Genomic DNA, 19,531 nt, shown 5'->3' on the forward strand with positions numbered 1-19,531 from the left:
TATAAAATTTATGTAACAAGAGTAATCACAAAATATGTACAACACATTATCCATAATGTACAACTCAATTTGCACACAAATGTTGTATAATATATTTGTACTAAAGCATATTATACTTGAGCTAAAAAGACACTGTAATGCGATTTAAGCTGACCAAAAAACAAACAAACAAACAGAGTTACCTAACTTGACTGAAATAACAAAAAATAAAAATCATAGTTTCCTCAAAAGTACAAAAAATATTTTGGACAAAAAGCATATGTAACTCATCAAAAAATTAAAAAAGAAAAGAAAACAAATTAATTAGGCACAATTAAGTTACATTAGGCGCCACCTTTATAAGTTACCAACAGATTGTAGTGTCAATCTATGTTCCATGTTGTAGAGTTGCAAGTCAACTCTCATAGTTCCACCGTAAAAACATGTCTATGGTCCGCCTGTTTTTATCATATTCCGTCAACAAAATCTCTTTAAATACTCTTCACAATATATATTATTTCCCATAACAACTATAATGTCACCGGTGCTATTTACCCAACAAAAGATGTTTGAACATGAACACTGTACATATGAAGTTAGTGAGTATGATATGCTTCTTAGTGAAGCGATCGTTGACAGAGATGCGCCCGAGAGTGGTTCGAGTGTTGATGATAAACTAAGGTGGCTTCGATCACAAATTATAGGCGGGTTTGCTGAGATTCAGACCCCATTTGGATCGCGTAAACTTACGTATGCAGATCATACAGCCTCTGGCCGCTGTCTTCGTTACATTGAAGATTATATCATTCACAATATTCTTCCCTTTTATGGTAACCATACTTTTGTTTCTGTTTTAATAATTTATTGTGTACCACTTCAGTTTTCGTCAAACACTTGTTTCGCCGTAGTTCTAGAGACCTCGGCGGATGGGGCCACCTAGAATATATGTTGTGGGGTCAACTGACCGCACAACATTTTTATATATTAAATTTATGTATATTGCGATTTTTTGACCGGGCCCCACGTACAAATTTTTCGGGCCAAAAGTTTAATTATTAGAATTAAAAGCATAGGGCATACATACAAATTAGAAATTAATATGTAAGGAACTTATGATGTACACTTACAGCTACTGGTGTTGAAAATTTTCAGGTAACACTCACACATGTGACAACTATGTCGGTATTCGGACGATGAAAATGCTCCATGAGGCAACCGGATTTGTGAAGAAATGCTTAGGCGGAACCCAACATGACGCGCTCCTTTTCTGCGGATCAGGCACTACAGCCGCTATAAAACGGCTTCAAGAAGTCATGGGAATTGCAGTTCCATCAATTTTGAAAGAGAAAGTATTGAACACATGTATAGGAAGTGAGGAAAGATGGGTAGTTTTTGTTGGTCCTTATGAACACCACTCCAACCTCCTTTCCTGGAGGCAAAGCCTAGCAGAAGTTATAGAGATCGGTCTAGACGAAGAAGGAATGATTGACATCGATGACTTGAAGACGCGTTTGGAGTTTTATCAAGGCACTGGCCGCCCCATGCTCGGTTCATTCTCTGCTTGTAGTAATGTTACTGGAATTTGTTCTGATACGCGTTCTTTGGCTCGCTTGCTTCACGGGTATGGAGCCTTCGCATGCTTTGATTTCGCAGCAAGGTACATGTTTTGCATGGCCTATTACTAATAACAAATTTGCAATATTATAAATGACTGATACCATTAATGTTAAATGCACAATAGTGGTCCATATGTGGAGATTGACATGAGATCAGGTGCTATTGATGGGTATGATGCTATAACCTTAAGTCCACACAAGTTTCTAGGGGGACCTGGATCACCAGGGATTCTTTTGATGAGCAAGGCCTTATATCAGCTCAAATATGCTCCCCCTTCGACATGTGGAGGCGGGACTGTCAACTTCGTTAATTCCTTCGGTGAACAGGTATCCGAAACTGTATTCAAGTCCATCGAAAACTATCAATTGTTAATTAAACTGAATGTATCTAACCATTAGGTAGTTGTAAATTCCTAGGACACACTATACATTAATGACATTGAAGAAAGGGAAGACGCTGGGACGCCCCAAATTATTCAACGAGTAAAAGCAGCATTAGCCTTCCAAGTTAAAGAATACATCAAATGTGAAGTTATTGCCAAGAGAGAACATGACTACATTGAAAGGGCGCTAGCGAGGCTTGTGAAACTTTCCAACATATGGGTGTTGGGAAATACCAAAGCCGAGAGACAAGCAATTCTATCTTTCCTCATTTACACAACTACGAACTCTAATAAGAGAGATAAGCCTCTTAATGGTGCTTTTGTTGCCAAGCTTCTCAATGACCTCTTTGGCATCCAAGCTCGAGGAGGGTGTGCTTGCGCAGGACCGTATGCTCATTGTTTGCTTGGTGTCGATGAGCCATATTCGCTTGCAATCAAATCTGCGGTCCAAATGGTAAGAGTTTTATTTCTACATTTCTCCATACCAAACATTACCATAAACTATATTTATGTATATCATATGATGTTCTTGTTCTATTGATAGGGCTATAATGGAGCAAAGTTGGGTTGGACAAGAGTAAGCTTTCCTTACTACATGTCTAATGAGGAATATGAATTCATTGTATCTGCAATTGAATTTCTGGCTGTTTATGGACAAAGATTTCTTCCTCTTTACCACTTGAATTGGAAAACAGGCAGTTGGACTCTTAAGACTAATACTCATGTACCAAAAGCAGATTTTCAACAAAAGGTGACAGGATGCAAAACAATGGATTATGACAAGTATGCAATCTATCTTGAGGTTGCAAAGCACATAGGAAACATACTTCCAGAATTCCCTACATATCAGTGTACACTTCCCAAGGACATAGATTCCAACTATGTGTTTTTTCAAGTGTAGTTTCAAATCCATGACATAATTGGCTTGTTAGTCAAAAGTATGTATGCTGAGATAATATATTATATTTATTCATGCATGTTGTAATTCACATTATTTCCGTTTAATATTATTGGAAGCTTCAAAGTAGGAACATGGCAATATAGTCCACTTTTATTGTAATTATTTATTTTACATGTTGGTTTATATTTATTATTTGTTTGGAAGAATTCAAAGGGGAGTAAATATGTTTCTTTCTATTTTTTTTTTAGGCTATATTTCTCATTTTCTCCTAAGACTCCAACTCTTGATATTTAGGGGAGCATCACTATTAACTTAAAGGCTTCGTCAATTAGACCCAAGTACCCAACCCCCACCCACAAACAAACCTTAGTAACCATTTTCTAAAAGGCTTATTTCCAAAGTGATATTAAATGTAAATAACTTAGTAAAAAAATTAGGAAATTATATTCATTCATGAACACAAGGATGTATAATGGTTATCGTGGACAAGGTGGCTTAACGTTTTTATGATCTAAAGCGAATTGAAATCCTGGGTCTTTTCTAGATTTCATTGTTACAAACATTTCTCCTTTATCTGAGCTTGAGACTATTAGAACTAAAAAAAAAAAAAAAAAATACTTTGTGTGCTTTATCTAATTAGTCAAATCTCATGTACTTATATTGTAATATTGTTTTATATAAAAACTATTATCTACCACAATGATGGTAAGATTTCTCAATTCTTACATGGTATTGTGAATTTGTTAGAAACACTCCGAAATATTAAATAAAATTGTCATTTCAGATGTTTCAAAGCCAAAAAGTTCTTGAAAAATAAATATTAAATTAAATTGTCATTTCATAAATTTTGCTTTATGTGTGTAGTAACCATGGGCTTAGAAAGGATTGACATGGGCCAATAGTAATGGTTGGTAATGGGCCAAGATAACACGGTTGTCTTAGTAAATAATAAAATTAGCCATTTTTTTTATATCAAGTTTACTCACGTAAGTCTCAATCAGTTCTCTAAAAAATGAACACTAAACTCACCCTATCAGATCCTCCGATCAGTTCTCAAGCCACTCGCTTCCCCAGTCGCTTCACTGGCCATAACCAAGACACGAATTAGACCACCCCAACGGTAGATAAAAAGGACCACGGTCAGTGACGGATTCAGAAACTTTTTTGAGGAGGTGCAAAAATATAAAAAAATTCATACTGTTTTTACGACCTACCTACCATGTGATTAGTTAGTTAAGTCATCACAAGGGTGTGGTGCGAAGACTTTGTGTAGGTGAATCACGCGGGTGTGTATGCGTCTTCAGGCAGCTTGGTTACCCTATATGTATAAACCATCGTCTATGCATTATTTACTCAGATGAAAGTTGAGTGTTTCTAAAATCGGCTGCAATGTCTTCACAACGAAGTTTTCTACTCAATATAATTGGTAGTAGTGTTGAGGTGAAATTTATTTGATTTTATCGTTCACTAGTTTGAATATTTGTTTACTTATACATTCCTGAAATTCTTTGATACTTCCTTACCTTTTCAAACTCCACATACACCATGATATTGATAATTCAATTAATTACTACAACCTCACATTATCTTTAAATAGTGGTTCTTTTATAAGAAAAAGGGTAATGGATTAAATAACTTCAGCTTTCACCGATTGACCGATATCACTTTCTACTTTTGATTTATACCACAGCACTCCCAACTTTTAACTTATTTTTTTCTGGCACTCGCAAACTAACTGAATCTTAACCCAGTTAGCTTATGCCAGATGCCACGTCAAATGACATGTCAGCTGACACATCAGCTGCCATGTCATCAAAATTGCCACGTTGGCTGCCACATCAGATGTCATGTCAGCAAAAATGTCATGTCACCAAACAAAGCGCCACATCAGAAAATAAAACTAATTGGGTTTGGGTTCGGTTAGTTTGGGAGTGACAGAGGAAAATAAGTTGAAAGTTGAGAATGGTGTGGTATAAATCGAAAGTTGGAAGTCATATCGGCCAATTGATGAAAGTTGAGGTTATTTAAATCTCATATCCCCAAAAAAATATAACAAGTACCCGTCTGTAACTACCTAACTAACTAATTTTCATTGTTTACACTTGCCTAGTTCTTGTTAGAACATAATCTTGATAATGTGATGTTCATGATTCATCCATATTCAAATATTTCTTGCAGTAAAAAAAGGAGAAGCTACGGATTATCATCGCGCATTTTAACACCCTATATATACAACCCATCTCTATCTTTATGGATATTTCCAAGATCTTATCCTCTCTTGATACCCTAACTTCACATTTTTATTACTCTACAATGCCAAACCACAGTTCTAATAGATCCATGTCTAAATCGGCTGAATTATATATAGTTTACTATGCTTAAACCAGTTCTTATGACATGTCTAACCAAGTTGATGTGTCCAACCCGGACATATCAAATAAAATTCATGAGGAAACCGATGAACTTGGCACCCAAGAACAAATATCTTTTCAAGCCACCCCCGATCCTAAAAGGGGAGTAAGGCAACTTCATGATCCTCGTGGCTTTAAGGTTGTACATGTGTAGTCGTATCTCGCCACACATCAAAATACACACAAGTCATTTGCCTCAAGTATTTGGAACAGGAATCTGTCTTCCGGTGCCACCGTGCTTTTCGGAAATGTCTTGTTGGAAACCAACACCATAACCAAATGTAAAGCACACACATTCTCGATGTAACTTCTAAAAATGGGCAGAATGCCATGGTCGAACTCCGTGTGGAAAATTGCGAGTCCTTCAACAGGACTAATGTTTTTGCCAATACTAATGCTTATTATTTCTTGGTTTGTAACTTTCTTATTGAGCTCAGATTTGCTTTTTGCTCAATAAAAAAGTTACAAACCAAGAAATAATGAACATTAGTATTGACAAAAACATTAGTCGTGTTAGGACTCACAATTTTCCACACGGAGTTCGACCATGACATTCCGCCCATTTTTAGAAGTTACATCGAGAATGTGCGTGCTTTACATTCAGTTATGGTGTGGGTTTCGACAAGACATTTCTGAAAAGCACGGTGGCACCGGAAGACAGATTCCTGTTCTAAATACTCAAGGCAAATGACTTGTGTGTATTTAGATGTGTGGTGAGATACGGCTACACATGCACAACCTTGAATCCACAATGATCATGAAGTTGCCTTACTCCCCTTTGAGGATCGGGGGTGGCTTGAAAAACTATTTGTTCCTGGGTGCTAAGTTCATCGGTTTCCTTTGGATTTCAGTTGATATGTCTGGGTTGGACACATCAGCTTGGTTAGACATATCATGAGAATTGTTTTGAGCGTGTTCATCTACATATACTTTGGCCGAATTAGACATTGAACTATTAGAACTGTGGTTTGACATTGTGGAGTAATAAAAGTGTAAAGTTAGGGTATGAAGACAGGAGAAGATGTTGGAGATATCCATAGAGATGAGTTATATATAGGGACGTTAAAATGTGTGATGATTCTTAGCTTCTTTTTTTTTTACTGCAAGAAATTGAATATGGATGAATCATGTACACCACATTATCAAAAGATTATGTTGTAACAAGAATTAGGCAAGTGCAACCAAAGAAAGCTAATAGGTTAGTTAGAGACGGGTACTTGTTATATCTTTTTATTTATGAGAACAACTACTGAGATGTAATATGAGGCTGTGGTAATTTAATGAATTTACAATATTGCATTATCGAATTTGTGGAGTTTGCAAACAGTAAGAAGTATAAAAGAACTTCAGTCATGTATAACAAAACAAATATTTAAAAGTAGTGGAACGAAGAAATCATATAAATTTTACGTCAACACTACAACAAATTGTTTTAACTAGTTGAATTACTCACACGTTACGGCGAGTCTTCGGTAGATTTTGTTTCACTTGTTACATTTTTGGGTACGATATACACACTCGGTATAAAAATTGTAATAAATATGTCTAAGATGAAATCTACCCGTGTTTTACATTGATCGAAAAACGTAAAAAACGAATGCCAGCACAACACTTTTCTTGACGCGCAAGAGCATGGCAAACATTGCATTTGTGTGTCATGGCACACTTTGATGACATACGTTTACGACACTCGTTTTCGACACACGTTTATGACACTCGTTTAAGACACACATTTATGACACATATTTTGACGTTCATTTACGCATGTCATACTTTTAATTATTTAAAAACATTATAGAATTACTAATTTACCATGGATACATATATAATAACAAAAACAATAAATTCATTTCATAATATGAAATACATACATATATATACACACACACACTAACACCAAAATAACCCATTGTATAATCATTTGTCAAGTATACTACAAATATTTTAACCTGAATAAAAATATTGTTTGTCGAAACATTCTTATCGACACCTAAAATAATTGTTTGTCACCTAAAATTAAAGGTTGCCTCAAAACTTGACCCTATTTCGCGAACTCCATCAATATACGCATTCGTGTAATCATCTTTCCCTCCCCCACCCTGGAAAAAATTAAATAAAAGAAATCTTAAATCAACACTTAAATACTTTGTTATTTTTTAAAGAAAATCTTATAGCAAAAGCAACAAACAGAACAAAGGATCTAGAGTAAATTACTTTTTGAGTCCCAGTGTTTTAGTGGTTTTAACCACTTGAGTCCAAAATCAAAAAGTTTAACGCCCCGAGTCCCTAGCCATTTATTTTATAACGTTTTGAGTCCAATTTTGTTCATTTTATAACGATTTGAGTCCAAAAAATTGGACTCAAAAGGTTAAAATTTGGACTCAAAAGGACTCAAATGGTTAAAGAAAATGCTTATAGGGACTCAGGTCGTTAAACATTTTGCTTTTGGACTCAACTAGTTAAAACCACTAAAACACAGGGACTCAAAAAGTAATTTACCCAAGGATCTATTATTTATTAATCTTTATTGTTGTATACAATACACCCCTTATTTTGTACTTATCAAAATTCAAAGGATCTTTATTGCTGCATACAATACACCCCTTATTTTGTACTTATCAAAATTCAAAGGATAACTAAGACATTTGACTACAGTTAAAGACTTTGTTAAAACTATGTCTAGTAAACTGTAAACTAGAAGAATTATCTAGGATAGAGGTAATATTGTGTACATATAAACATTAATGTTGAGAGATAGAATTCGTCTATAAACATATGTTACCAAAACCAAAACCTGATTAGAAGTTTGATAATACCAAAAGGCTTTAACTGAGTTTATCACCCATTCAAGTTCAAACCAAAACCTGAATATTGAAATTGGTTTGGCCTCTAAAATGTACCAAAAAAAAAAAAAAAAAACAAACTCAAAGTACAGATTTTGAATTCAATTTGGTTTATATTGAATTCATAGAATGTAATACAATCACAAGTACAACTTATTCCCCTTCACCTTCACCAGGTGCACTCTCTCATACTTGGTTCTTATGCACGAAGGCTCTAAGTGTTGACAATTATGTCACAAACTTAGATTCAAACACACATCACCACTTTATTCAAAGCATCAAATGATTACAACGAAGCAATCATCCAGTCATCACAGATTGACTGGTGATACAAAGGTTCAACAAGAACAAACAGAAATGCTATAACTCTAAGGCTGCTCACGTATTTTACTTGTGAGGAAATGAGAAAGACAAAGAACACCAAGAAGTAGCAAGAGAGCTGAAATGCTCGATGATGATAAGCAGCCATCAACCACCCCTTAAAAGGGGAAAATAACCCTAGCATATATGCGACAGCTGGAGCCCAAGAAGAGAAGCCCAAGGAGAGCGGGAGAAGCAGGCCAGCGACACAAACAGGGGAGCGGCCCAACGAGCAAACATAAGCCAAACCTCACAAAATAAAACAAGAAATATTAGAATCTAGCCAAACATATAATTATAGGAGCACATTTATATTGATATTTCAACACCCCCCCCCAGTTTAAATGTGCAAATAGGTTAAGAAGGCCAATGGACTTACACATATGAGCATGAGCTGTAGGTAAAAGGCCCTTGGTAAACAGGTCAGCGAGCTGATGTTCAGTTTTTATACCACAAGTCTTGATATGTCCCGAAGCTATTTTTTCTCGTAAAAAGAACAAGTCAACTTTAAAGTGCTTGGTCTTGTCATGAAACACAGGCTTAGCAGCAATGGACAAGGCAATGGAGCTATCACACTTTAGCGTAATAGGAAGAGAGACCTCAACATTTAGCTCTCTAAGAATGTTGATCAGCCACAATAGCTCACATGTAGCGCTGCACATTGACCTGTACTCTGCTTCAGCAGACGATCGGGACACAACGCTTTGTTTCTTGCTTTTCCAAGAGACTAACGAGCCCCCAAGAAAGATACAGAAACCAGTTACTGACCTTCTACTTTCAGTGCATTTTGCCCAGTTCGAATCGGAATAGGCAGTTAATTGGAGCGTGTCAGTTTTTTTAAACATAATCCCAGTTCCAGGTGCCCCCTTTAGGTATCGTAACACCTTGAAAGCAATCTGAGTGTGGGCTTCAGTGGGTTGATGCATAAACTGAGATAGATAATGAACTGAATATGCTATATCTGGGCGAGTATGGGACAAATAAATCAACTTACCAATTAGTTTTTGATATTGAGTAACATCAACCAAATTGGTTTCCTTTTTTACTAAGTTTGTTAGAACATGATTTTGGTCAATAGGACAACCAATGGGTTTGCTGCCACTCATCCCATATTCATTGAGAAGGTCCATGCAGTATTTTCTTTGAGAGAGACACACCCCATCCCCAGTTTTTATGACCTCAATGCCAAGAAAAAAATTTAAGAGCCCAAGGTCCTTAATTAGAAATTCAGTTTTCAAAAATTTTTTTACTTCAGTCACTTTTCCTTCATTATTTCCTGTTATAATAATATCATCTACGTAGACGAGAAGGACAACAAATATGTCCTTTGTTGACATGATGAACATAGAATGATCACGCTTGGACTGAATGAATCCGAATTTAACAAGAGCCTGAACAAGTCTTTCGTTCCACATGCGTGGGGCATGTTTGAGGCCATACAAGGACTTGTTCAATTTGCAAACTTTGTTTTGATATTTGACCCCTAGACCATCCAGAAGACTCATATAAACTTCTTCCTTAAGATGACCATAAAGAAAAGCATTATTGACATCAAGTTGGTACATAGGCCAGTTATTTTGAACAGACAGACTGATGACACATCTGACAGTGACCATTTTGACCATAGGTGAGAATGTTTCCTCAAAGTCTATACCCTCTCGTTGGTTATAACCTTTAGCAACGAGTCTAGCTTTGAATCTATCAATCTCACCCGTGTATTTATATTTGACTTTAAAAACCCATTTACACCCAATGGGTTTTTTTCCACTAGGTAGGTCCACTATATCCCAAGTGTTGTTTCTGTGAAGAGCTGATAACTCTTCATTCATCGCATCAATCCACCTTTTGTCTTTGCTGGCTTCTTTATAGGTGGACGGTTCGATGGTTTTGTTAACATTGGCAGCTAATCAGATACTTTCCCTAGGCAAGTTGGAGTAATTTACAACTTTATCATAACTATATTTGGCGTGTCCAACAACAAAGTCATTAAACTTCTTAGGGGCAGACACAGATCTAGATGATCTCCTAATGGTTTGGGTACCCTCAGGAAGTTTTGATTCATCATTAGAGCTGTTCAACTCAACCCTCACAGGACCAGGTTCAGCACTAGTGGATTCATGGTTCACACCATTATTTCCTAATGACTGCTGATCAGCAGTGTGCTCAGCCTCGTCACTGTGTTGCTGTGTCTCAACAGGAGAATCAGGAATGTCCTTCTTTTCATCATAGGGATTTGTTTCACTTGAAGTTTCAAAGTTGTCAAAAAAATTGATTTGGTTTAAATCATTTATTGTGACTTGATCTGGAGAGTTGTTTTTATTTTCAAAGGGAAAAATGGTTTCATGAAAACTGACATCTCTGGAGAAGATGAACTTCTTTTGATCTAAACTCCAGACCTTATAGCCTTTTTTATTGTTGGAATACCCCATAAAGACACATTTTTCAGCACGTTCTTCAAGTTTATCAGTGTTATCCAAAAAAGTAAAAAAACAGAGACAACCTAAAACTTTCAAGTGATCAAGAGAAGGTTTAAAGCCAAAAAGTTTTTCATAAGGGGAACTACCATGCAGCACAGAAGAGGGAAGCCTGTTAATCAAGTAGGAAGCAGTAAGCACACATTCAGACCAGTATTTAAGAGGGACTTTGGACTGAAATAATAAAGCTCTTGCAACATTAGCAAGTGTCTGTGTTTTCTTTCCACAACACCGTTTTGTTGAGGAGTATAAGTGCACGAGGTTTGATGGATGATACCGTTTGTTTTAACAAAAGTAGTTATTTGTGAGTTAATGAATTCAGATCCGTTATCACTTCTAAAAATTTTGACATTCACTTCAAATTGGGTTTTTACCAGATTATAAAAACTTTGTATGTTCTCAAACACTTCAGATTTAGATTTCATTAGATAGACCCATATAGATCTGGTAAAGTCGTCTACAATGGTAAGAAAATATTTGTACCCGTCTATACTAGTAACCTTGTAAGGTCCCCAAACATCTAAGTGAACCAGATCCCCTACTTTAGTTGACCTGTGGTCACTTAGGGGAAAGGGTACCCTGTGTTGTTTGGCCTTATGGCAGATGTCACAGGGTCTGGTGTCGTTTAACTCAGTTTTAATTTGTAAAACTTTTAACACTTGTTCAGCTGGGTGTCCCAGTCTTGAGTGCCAGAGCTTTATATTTTCAGTTTTACTCAAGCAAGAGAAATTAGTGCCTAACGGATTACCACAAAAGTACAAACCCTCAGTTTTTCTACCAGTCACCAGGGTTTTCTTTGTGCAGGAATCCTGAATATAGCAAGTATTTTCATCAAAAATAACTCTAAGTTTGTTGTCTTTAGCAAGCTTATACACAGAAATGAGATTCACATAATATTCAGGCACAACAAAGACATGTTTTAAGATCACAGAGTCAGATCGCTTAAAACACCCAATTTTTGTAACTTTAGCATCTGTCCCATTAAGATGTTTAATTGTTATATTGTATTCTGAGACATCAACTAAGTTGAACATGTTTTCACTGGTCATGACCATGTGCTGGTTTGCACCAGAGTCAATGATCCAGTTCAACAGCTGAGATGGTGAGTTTATAGAGTTGAAACAAAATGAGTTTTTGTAACCACCTAGAGTAGAGAAGGAGTTAAAGCATTTACCTCCTACATTGGACTTATTTGTGTCTTCAGTTTTATTTTCATTTAGCAGCCCTAGCAACTTAGAAAACTGATCAGCAGACAGAGTATTCAAAGAACTAGCATCACACATAGAGTTGTTAACAGAGGGGCTATTACTGTTATTAGCAGAATTGTTAGACTTAGACCATTGACCATTTTGAGTAGGTTTTTGTCTATAATTGGTGGGATAGCCATGCAATTCAAAACATTTGTCAATGGTATGCCCAATTTTGTTGCAATGAGAGCATTTAAGGTTAGGGTTGGGACCCTTGTTAAATCTCTTTTTGTTGTCATAAAAATTGTTTGTCTTAGCAGCAAAACCAACATTGGGAATTTTTGACCCACCATTAGATCCTCTATGTGATTCTTCTCTAGAAATGATAGAGAAGGCAGTTTTAATAGTTGGTAGAGGATCCCTAATTAACAGATTTGTCCTAACAGGTTGGAAAATATCATCAAGACCCGTTAAGAATTGCATAAGCTTAATTAACTAACTAAACTCATTAAATTTAGCAGAAGCATTACAGGTGCAAGAAGGCAGTTGTAGCATAGCATCAAACTGTTTCCACATAGTGTTAATTTTATGGCATTATTCAGCCACACTGGAGCCATTTTGGCTAACTGAGTTAATTTTTTCATATAGGCTAAACACAACAGAACCATCAACCTTATCATAGGTGTCTTTTAGATCATCCCACACTTCTGAAGCAAGTTTAGAATAGACTTAACCAACATATAATTCATCAGAAACTGAGTTCAAAATCCAGGTAAGGACAATAGAATTACATCGATCCCACTGACTAGCAAGCACATCATTGTCTTTTGATTTAACGCAAGTTCCATCAACAAAACCTAGTTTGTTTTTGGCCATTAAAGCAAGTTTCATAGCATTAGACCAGACCACATAATTTTCAGTTCCTTTTAGTTTTATGCTAACAATTGTGAGCCCACTAGAGTCACTAGCATGCAGATATAGAGGGTCACTGGCATCCAACTTGCTAATCAAGGTCACAACAGTTTCAGTTTTATCAGGCATAATGGTAGGATAACGAAACACAGAATAGAACAGTCAGTAAACAAATAAGCAGACAACAGAACCAAACAGATAAGCAGTCAAGAGCCAAACAGACAAGCAATCAAAAGAGTACCAACCACACACCGGCGAAGCCTGGATAGAGGTCCGATCAGAGGTTCATCACTCAAAGGTGCCTCTGCAGACAATGACCAGGGAGCCACAACTTAACAGACCAACAAACAGACATAATGCAACAGAGTGAACCCTCTCTGTGTCCCAATAATCAAAACCGGTTTTGCCTAACCCGGTATCAAGGATGCCTAGACTCAAGACACAGTGATGCAAAAAAAAAAATAAAAATAAAAGGAGACAAGGAAAGGAACAATCTCACAGTGGGTGCCAGCAGAGAAGGGGACCAGGAATACAACCTTCACTTAGGGTTGCAAGACACAGGTTAGAAAGCCGGAGGTCAGTTCCTGTTGGTTTGCCCTAATGGGACCAACGAGGATCTTCTTCTTCAACAAGGACACAACAACCCCAGAAAGGGTATCAACAGCAGCGCCGTCACCGGAAGCCAGGCACCAACGGAAACCAAACCCTAGACCTTAGGGTTTCACACCTACTAGATCTGCACCGTCTCCCTTGAGCAGGAACCACTCCGGAAACAGAAATCAGACCACAGGATGTCGTCAAGGAAGAAACCCTATGTTACGGCCCCAGACCCGGTTTGACCCGTTTCAGGAGCCGCGGGACAGGAACCCCGTGGTATTTAATTTAGGCGACAGCGGAAGTCTTTTTAAAACAGGATCTTTTTAATAATTCAAACTGCTCGTTAGGGATAAATTCCCTAAATTTACAATAATGTGATTTCTCAGGGAAATATTTATTTTCAAAACATGTTCATTTATTTATTTACATTGAGCCACTTTTCTAAGCTGGGAGTGCTCCACGGCACTTTTCTTTGCTCATACCATATCACCTGAAACATGTTTGAAAAAGGTTTTGTCAGCAGGGAAATACTGAGTGAATCATTCATTTTACTGAAAACGACGCATTTGTTATAATCTACAGTATTAAGGGGAATTACAATGTTTCTGATATCAAACCAACTACCCACAGTATTTGTCACTCGACCATCCATTGGCTAGCCCATTTGTCCAATGGTGCCTGTGACTGTGGTCAGATCACCCCTTGGCCACCCGTTTGTCCAAGTGTGACGGGAAACAAGTAATGTATACAAAACCCCACATACCGGCTGTAATTTGGTGATTACATAGACTTAATCCCTGTAATTATAACTTTAAAAATAACTTGGAGTTTTGTAAAACAGTTGGCTCACAAACTGTGAGAAAAGAGTTTATAAAAAGAGAAATGACTCACATTGCAGATTTACGAGCAGAGTATAAGCTTTACTGATTAGCCTTTTAACCTAATTTAAATAACAATGCACACACAAACGGGATTAGTAACTAATTCAGCAGTTACGTCAATTCACGAGATTAAACCCTCACAACTATTATCAAGTGCAATACTTAATAATTCAATGGATTCACAACGAATGACAGAGCATAGTCCGAATTCGAACAGCACTCAAACATTCAAGTCGAAATCACAATGAATAGCAAAGTACAAGCTCAATTCGAGCAGCACTCGGACAATCGTTGGATAGTTATAATCGATCGGACGTTGAATCGTAATAGCGATCGAGTTATTACCCTGATTGCGGCAGCACCTCGTGATCGTGTGTGTGTGATGAACTGATTTCGGAAATAACTCAACGTTCACAGAAGGTTTGTGCAACGTTTTAACACTTCTGTTCTAATGCCAAGGTCGGCTATTTATAGCAAGTTTTGGGGCCTCCTTACGGACCGTAAGCCCGAACCTTTACGGTCCGTAAGCTAAGCAGTCTAATTCATAGGCTGCCTAGACTCGGTTGTAGCTTGGGTGACTCAACTTTTCAACAAATCAGAACAAAGCAACGTTTAAATTAAGATAATTATCAACTAGGGTTTACCCCCCTCGAGTTTTAGGGGCCCTGATCCTGATTCTGATTGTTCTGAAAATTTTAGGGCTAGTGCAGAATTACTTGGGTGTCTCAATTAGGGTTTTCTCATTAACTAATTATCGTCCTAACTATTGATTTTAATGGCAGTTGTTACATCCTCCCCACCTTAAGAAAAATCTCGTCCTTGAGATTTACTGAAATAGATGAGGATACTTTCGCTTCATCTCTGATTCCAGTTCCCAAGTAAATTCTGGTCCTCTCTTGGATTCCCATTTGACTTTGACCAACACCAGTCGTTTATGTTTGAGAAACTTGATTTTCCGGTCTTCTATTTGTAAGGGTTTCTCTACGAATTTCAGCTTTTCATTTACCTCTATATCTTGAAGAGGTACTACCAGGGATTCGTCTGATAGACATTTCTTGAGATTGGATACATGAAACACATCATGTACTCCAGCTAATTCTTCTGGTAGTTGTAAACGATAAGCTACTGGTCCTATTCGTTGGATCACTGGGAATGGTCCAACATATCTTGGACACAGTTTTCCTTTCTTACCGAATCGTACTACTCCTTTCCAAGGAGATACTTTCAAAAGTACTTTGTCTCCGACTTGAAATTCTAATGGCTTACGGCGATTGTCTGCATAGCTCTTCTGACGATCTCTAGCAGTCTTCAGTCTTTCCTTGATTTGCGATATCTTGTCAGTAGTTTCTTGCACAATCTCTGGACCTGATAACTGACTTTCTCCTATTTCTGCCCAACAAACGGGAGTTCTGCACTTGCGTCCATACATTGCTTCGAATGGAGCAGCTTCGATGCTCGAATGATAACTATTGTTATAGGAGAATTCAATTAATGGTAAATGGCTATCCCAATTGCCACCAAAGTCAATTACACATGCTCGGAGCATGTCTTCCAGGGTTTGTATTGTCCTTTCACTTTGCCCGTCCGTTTGAGGATGATATGCAGTACTTAAATTAAGTCGAGTTCCCATTGCTTCTTGGAAACTTGTCCAGAAACGGGAAGTAAAACGACTATCTCTATCCGATACAATGGAGAGTGGGACTCCATGTAAGGATACTACTTCATCTACATACAACTTGGCTAACCTTTCCATGCTAAAGGTTTCCTTCATTGGTAGAAAATGAGCTAATTTGGTTAATCGATCCACAATTACCCAAATAGCATCATTGCCTTTTCTAGTTCTGGGTAACTTAGTAACAAAATCCATTGTTATGAGTTCCCATTTCCATACAGGCATTTCTAACTGTTGTAGTAGTCCTGAAGGTTTCTGATGTTCAGCTTTAACTTGTGAACAGGTTAAACACTTAGATACGTATTCGGCTATATCCTTTTTCATTCCTATCCACCAAAAATTATTTCTTAAATCTTGGTACATCTTATTATTTCCTGAATGTACAGTATACCTAGATTTATGAGATTCTTCTAAAATCTTATTTCTTAATTCTCCTTGCTTAGGTACCCAAATTCGTTTCTTGTGGAATCTCCAAATTCCATCTTTTCCTTGTTCTAATTCCTTTAGGTAACCTTTCATTCCTTCGGTATCATCCTTGATTGACGTTCCCTGAACTTCCTTTATTTGTTCCATTAAATCTAATTGTAGATTTAACCTAAGAGCACGGACTCGCTTTTGCTTTTCATGATATTTACGACTTAAGGCATCTGCGACTACGTTTGCCTTTCCTTCGTGATACTGAATATCACAGTCGTAATCACTTAGGATTTCCATCCACCTTCTTTGCCTCATATTTAATTCTTTTTGCCCAAATATATACTTTAAACTCTTATGGTCCGTATAGATAGTAAACTTACTTCCATACAGATAATGTCTCCAAATTTTAAGAGCAAAAATTATGGCTCCTAATTCTAGATCATGAGTTGTATAATTTTCTTCGTGCTTTTTCAATTGCCTAGAGGCATACGCAATTACCTTTTTGCGTTGCATCAACACACATCCATATCCTAATTTTGAAGCATCACAGTATACTTCAAAATCCTCGGTTCCTTCGGGTAAAGCTAAAATTGGAGCATTTGTCAATTTGTGCTTTAGAATCCTAAAAGCTTCCTCTTGTCTAGATCCCCATTCAAACTTAACAGCTTTACAGGTTAGCTTAGTTAAAGGTACAGCTATCCTAGAGAAATCTTTAATAAATCGTCTATAATATCCAGCTAATCCTAGAAAACTTCTAACTTCCATGACCGTTCGTGGAGCTTTCCAATTCGTGATTGCTTCTATTTTAGCAGGATCTACGTGAATTCCTTCGTGATTCACCATATGACCTAAAAATTGCACTTCTTGTAGCCAGAATTCGCACTTTGAGAATTTGGCATAAAGTTTTTCCTTTCTTAACAAAGTTAAGAGTGCATGCAAGTGCTCACAATGTTCCTCCTGGCTTTTGGAATAAATGAGTATATCGTCAATGAACACGATTACAAATTTATCCAAGTATGGTTTACAGATTCTATTCATCATGTCCATAAATGCGGCTGGAGCATTTGTTAATCCAAAGGGCATGACTGTAAACTCATAATGACCATACCTAGTTCTGAAAGCAGTTTTAGGTATGTCCTCCTCTTGTACTTTCAACTGGTGATATCCAGATCTTAAGTCTATTTTAGAGAAATACCTAGCTCCTTGCAATTGATCAAAAAGATCATCAAACCTAGGTAATGGGTATCGGTTCTTAATTGTAACTTTATTCAATTCCCTATAATCGATACACATTCTCATTGATCCATCTTTCTTTTTCACAAACAACACTGGTGCACCCCAAGGGGACGAACTAGGTTGTATGAATCCTTTGCTTAGTAATTCATCTAATTGCTTTTTCAATTCTAGCATTTCAGTAGGTGCTAATCGATAAGGTGTCTTAGCTATTGGTGCAGTACCTGGAATTAAATGAATTCTAAACTCTATTTCCCTATCAGATGGTAAACCAGGTAATTCTTCTGGAAAAACATCTGGGTATTCTGAAACTATAGGGATGTCCTGAAGTTCCTTACTTTTAGTGTTAATGATTACAGAAATCATATACACCATTCCTTGTTTCCTTGAATAACTAGCTAATTTCATTACTGAAATGAATTTCAGTGGCTTCCGAGGTCTATCTCCTGTAATTAGGATTACTTCTCCTGTGGGGGTACGGATTTCTACGGAATTCTTATCACACAGGATTCGAGCATGGTTGGCTATTAACCAATCCATTCCTAACACTACATCGAATCCGGCTAAATTCATAGGTAACAGGTTTGCAGAAAACTTATGACCTAACAATTCTATTTTTACAACCTTATCTATGTTGACAGAATTTCCATCTGCCGTTTCAACAGTAAAGATCTGCCTAAGGGTATTTAGAGGTAAGTTAAGAGCTTGGCAAAATGCAGTATTAATGAAACTTTGGTTTGCACCAGAATCAAATAATACTTTTGCATAGACGTTATGTACTAAGAACGTACCCGCTATCACGTCTGGAATGAGTTCGGCTTCTTGAGTGGTCAGCTGGAATGCTCGTGCATTTTTCTTAGTAGTTCCTTCAGTCGTTTTAGCTCTACTATCTGCTGGTTTAGCTAACTTAGGGCATTCAGACTGAAAATGTCCTGCTTCTCTGCAGTTATAACAAACTTTTGTTTTCCTTCTGCAGTCTTCTTCCCGATGTCCTTTCGCCTTGCAGAAGTTGCAAAATATATTACACTGTCCATAGTGTTTCTTTTTGCAATTTCGACAGAAAGGAAGTGACGAGTATTGCCCGGTTCCTCTTTTCTTGAATTTATTGTTACTATTACCCACGCGAAATCCTTGGGTAATCTTCTGAGCCAATTCCTTCTTACGATCTTCTTCTCTGGTGCGGACTAGTTCATCGGTTAAGGTATTAGCTAATTCCACAGCATCGTCAATCGTGCGTGGTCTCGCAGCTTTAACGATGTTAAGGATTTCTCCAATTAATCCCCAAATATAACGGGAAATAAGTACCGGTTCTGGCGAAGCCAGGGAAGGTACCACTCTCGCATATTCGAAGAATGTCGAAGTATATCCTCGACAGTCTACACCTAACACACGATGACTCAGGAACTTGTTTGCCATTTGTTCCTTCTCGTATTCGGGACAGAATTTTCTTTCTACAAGACTCTTAAATTCTTCCCAATTTATTGCATAGGCCACCCTTCTTCCTTTTGCTTGTAGCACCGTGTTCCACCATTCTAGCGCCCCTTCTTTGAACAAGTTTGATGCATACATCACTTGATCTTCTTCAGCACATTTACTTATTGCAATTACTGCCTCGGTTTTCTCTAACGAACGCAGTGTTGCAGTTGCCCCTTCATTACCTGCAAA

General features: G+C 37.3%; 1 protein-coding gene and 1 long non-coding RNA gene across 2 annotated transcripts; both read left to right on the forward strand.

The window, feature by feature from the left end:
* Positions 1 to 486: 486 nt before the first annotated feature.
* Positions 487 to 3,019, forward strand: LOC110910622 (probable cysteine desulfurase). The gene is made up of 5 exons (XM_022155244.2): positions 487 to 809; positions 1,132 to 1,636; positions 1,721 to 1,922; positions 2,013 to 2,432; positions 2,523 to 3,019. The coding sequence occupies exons 1-5, from the start codon at positions 515 to 517 to the stop codon at positions 2,877 to 2,879; spliced, it is 1,779 nt and encodes a 592-aa protein (XP_022010936.2). The 5' UTR covers positions 487 to 514; the 3' UTR covers positions 2,880 to 3,019.
* Positions 3,020 to 3,930: 911 nt separating this feature from the next.
* LOC110910623 lies at positions 3,931 to 6,930 on the forward strand. Its single transcript, XR_002576329.2, has 2 exons — positions 3,931 to 4,319; positions 5,058 to 6,930. It is a non-coding gene; the product is annotated as an uncharacterized LOC110910623 (long non-coding RNA).
* Positions 6,931 to 19,531: the final 12,601 nt, after the last annotated feature.

Source organism: Helianthus annuus, chromosome 15 (assembly GCF_002127325.2).
Source record: "Helianthus annuus cultivar XRQ/B chromosome 15, HanXRQr2.0-SUNRISE, whole genome shotgun sequence".
NCBI lineage: Eukaryota > Viridiplantae > Streptophyta > Magnoliopsida > Asterales > Asteraceae > Helianthus > Helianthus annuus.